The sequence below is a fragment of the Apium graveolens genome, chromosome 4, assembly GCF_009905375.1.
Source record: "Apium graveolens cultivar Ventura chromosome 4, ASM990537v1, whole genome shotgun sequence".
NCBI classification, from domain to species: Eukaryota; Viridiplantae; Streptophyta; class Magnoliopsida; order Apiales; family Apiaceae; genus Apium; species Apium graveolens.
Window position 1 is genome coordinate 97,000,430 of NC_133650.1, and position 3,404 is coordinate 97,003,833.

General features: G+C 45.0%; 1 protein-coding gene across 1 annotated transcript; it reads right to left on the reverse strand.

Annotated features, from left to right (window-relative positions):
* Positions 1 to 895: 895 nt before the first annotated feature.
* On the reverse strand, positions 896 to 1,471 carry LOC141718765 (uncharacterized). Its single transcript, XM_074521150.1, has one exon. It carries the CDS (start codon positions 1,469 to 1,471, stop codon positions 896 to 898), a length of 576 nt encoding a protein of 191 aa, XP_074377251.1.
* Between the last annotated feature and the right edge of the window lie 1,933 nt (positions 1,472 to 3,404).

Consider the following 3,404-nt stretch of genomic DNA (forward strand, 5'->3'; position numbering starts at 1 on the left):
ATAGTGGGCCTCCCCAGAATCATGTTGTAAGAGGATGTAGCATTTATCACGTAGAATTTCATGACATGAGAGACTTGTTGGGGTGCAGTGCCAAAGACTACGGGGAGATATATTACCCCGCGGATCGGGATCATATTATTCCCGAATCCGTAGAGGGGGGTCTTCATGGCAAGGATCCATACGAAGGTGTCCCAATTTCATCCTGTTAAGTGTGTGCTAAAAACAATGTTAGCCGAGGAGCCGTTATCAACCAAAATTCTTTTTACCTCATTGTCGGCGATGTCGAGAGTCATGACCAGGGCTAGATTGTGTTCAGAATATAGGCCCTCGTAATCAGCATTAAAGAAATATATGGGTTCATCTTCGAAGGGTTGGATCATCATGATATCATTGTCCATGTCTGGGCTCCGGGGGGAGAGGAGGCTCCTCCGAAGATCATGTCGACCACGTGCTTGCCACTATTAGAGGCCTTGTCTTTGTCACTTAGTCTCCTTTGCAGGTACTGGTTCATGTTTTCCTTCTTGATCTGGTCTTCAATGAACATTTTGAAGGAGAAGCAGTTTTCCGTGGTATGGCCATGATCCTCATGGTACCCGTAATGTTTTTCACGTGTCCTGTTCTCCAGAGGTGCCAATAATGGCTTTGATGGGTAGTAAAAGGGTTTCCCCTTAACCTCCCTTAAGATATCAGCCCGGGGCCTGTTGAGGGGTGTCCATTCGGGCTCCGGTTTGGGCTCTTTGTTGGGCTTGGGCTTCTTTTCGATCTTCTAGGGTCTGGAGTAGCTATCTCGGGGTGGGGTTCCCTGAGACTGCTGTATGTAGTTAGCCTGCCGGTCTGTCTTGAACCTCTTCTCTTTCCTGTAAGAGGAGCGGTGCTCCGGAGACTCATCATCATCTCAGATTCGTCTATTCATCTTCATGGAAGTGAGGAAGTCATTTTCCTTGATAAATTTTGAAGCCAATGCATAAGCAGAAGCAAGGCTTTGGGGCTCTCTGTGAATCAAGTCTTTGACGTAACCTTCGCACGAAACCGGGTGAAGGTTTCGTCGAAAGATATTGACGGCTTCCTTGTCCTCGAGGTTGGAGAGCTGGTTGACCAATTCCTGAAATCTCTTGATGAACTCGGGCAGTGTTTCTCTACCTCTTTGTTGAATGGTTTCCAGGTGACACATCTGGAGTTCGTTCATGCGGTTTGCCCGAAATCTCTTTAAAAACATTTTTCGAAAGTCTTTCCAAGAGTCGATGCTTTGGGAGGAAATTCTACTGAACCATTTATGTGCCCCTCCCTTTAAAGTTGAAGCAAAGAAGCGGCACTTGGTGAGGTCGTTGTAATCGTAGATATTTGAGATATGTTCAAAGTAGTTTGGCTGCCCTTCGGGGTCGGCAAGTCCGTCAAAATAATCAAAGTCGAAGTTTTTAAGGCTGGGTTCCCTGAGGGTGGACTCTAGTTTTCTGGTGAAGGGCGTGGTCATCGCCCTGACTCCACGTCTCCCTCTACCTTTCTTTTGAGGTCCCGGAGAGCCCGACCATCTACTCCTTTTTAGACTCTTTTTCTTGCTCGGAGTCTGAGGAGACATGAACTCTGCGTGTCTTTTTCTTTTGTTTCGCCTCCTCCTCTTGAATCCTTTTTTCAATGTTAGCCTTGGCCTTGGCCTCTTCTTCCTTCCGGATATGGTCTCGGAGAGCGGCTCTCTTGATTTCATTGCGGGCATCTTCAGAAGGCCTCTTGGTTTTACCGATTCGGTCCAAGACTGAGCCTCGAGATTCTCCGGAGTGTTCCTCTTGGTCTCCCGGACGAGCTTTAGGATTCTTGTGATTCTTTTCTTTCCATAGGTCCACAGCTATTTGGATTTGCTCCGGGGTCATGTTTCCCCAAGGATTCGCAGAAGTTTCAGCATACTTGTGAGCCGTTTTCTTGATGGTTAGTCTCTGGTCCGTGAGCTGGAGTTGAGATGAAGCACGAGTTATGGGGGCTCATCTTCTATCTCCTCCATCTCGCCATCCCTGGGTGGGAAAAAAGTGGGCTGAATAGTTCCCGAGACCGAGGTTTTACTTTTCCTTAAGGCTATTTTTTTAAAACAGAGTATGGAAAAAGGATTACAAGTACAATGAAGTGTGTGGCTATGTTGGAACAAAAGATACAAATAGTGGGTTAAAAGGAGAGTGAGGGTATTGTACTTACTTGGGAGGGGTTTTCTTGATTTTTGAAACCGTACAATCGTAACTGGAAATGGTACCACTCTACCGGAGGTTCGACCCCTCCTTCTAGCGCCAATGATAACTTTGTTTCTTCCCGGGTCTTCTCCTCTCTCACGTAAGCTCGAGCCCTATCCACGTGGCGTATGATGTATGGTTAACCTGCTACGTAGGGGACTCGGCAAAACGGAACCAGAGTGGGGGGATTGTGTCCCCATGGAAACTCCGGTGTGAGAATAAGAATGGGGTTTCTTGAAGAAAAAGAAGAAGAAGAGGGAAGAAGGAGGTATTCAAAATATATGTATAGTGGTGTGTGTATAGGTGTGTAGCAGTCAAATATTTACTAACCTGTAAAACCCTTTTCTTGGGTCCTTTTATAGGCTCCCACATTTAGGGTTTTAGGGGTTTGTACCTCTTCATCCTAGCCCTTGATCATTCTTAGTTGGTGAGTGATTGGATGGTTTGGATGGACTGTGGGGCCCGGATGTCCTTCTTCCACCTGGGTTGTCTTGGGATCCTTATATATGGACGGTTGGGATGTAATTGTTCCATTTTGGTAACATGAGACAGTTGACATTTTTGTCCTTTGCCACGTGTTCCAGGGACCATCCCGTTTTGGGCCTAGGGTGTTCTCTATATGGGCTTTTGTATCACTTTATTTGGGCCTTATTATTTATGGCCTATCATGCATGTTTATAGTTCAGGAATGCAAAATGGGTATTTTAACTTTTTAACTTAGTGAGCTCTGGCTAAGCATAGAAAGTCCATCTCCTTCGCTAACCTTTGGTAGCCTTTCTCAGTGGTTGATCCCAATGCACATAGGCTATAGCATACACCACAGATCGGTTCCCTGCTTAATAATTGAAGCAAGTAGCAACCATTGCCGAAGGTTTAGCTACTACCAGTAAAAAGTTTCCCTTCCGAATCTTGACAGGCAAAATCCAATCCAGTATATAGTGTCACCCAAGATGCATCTGTATTCAGCTTATCCAGACGTGGTCTCCGCATTGAATTCAGGAAGAATTATAATTACTCTGGTCTTGCTCAACAATACTAGCTTGCTGAAAATCACATAAATTGATTAAATCACATAATATGTTCAACTTAACCAGACGCATAGAAAGTGATCTCCAAATTGAATTAGAGGAAAAATATAATTACTCTGGTCTTGCTCAACAATATTAGCTTGCTGAAAATTACATAAAAAAT

What these genes read in the sequence shown, in the direction of transcription:
- LOC141718765 (XM_074521150.1), bottom strand. Translation starts at nt 1,471, where the DNA reads ATGACCACGCCCTTCACCAGAAAACTAGAGTCCACCCTCAGGGAACCC.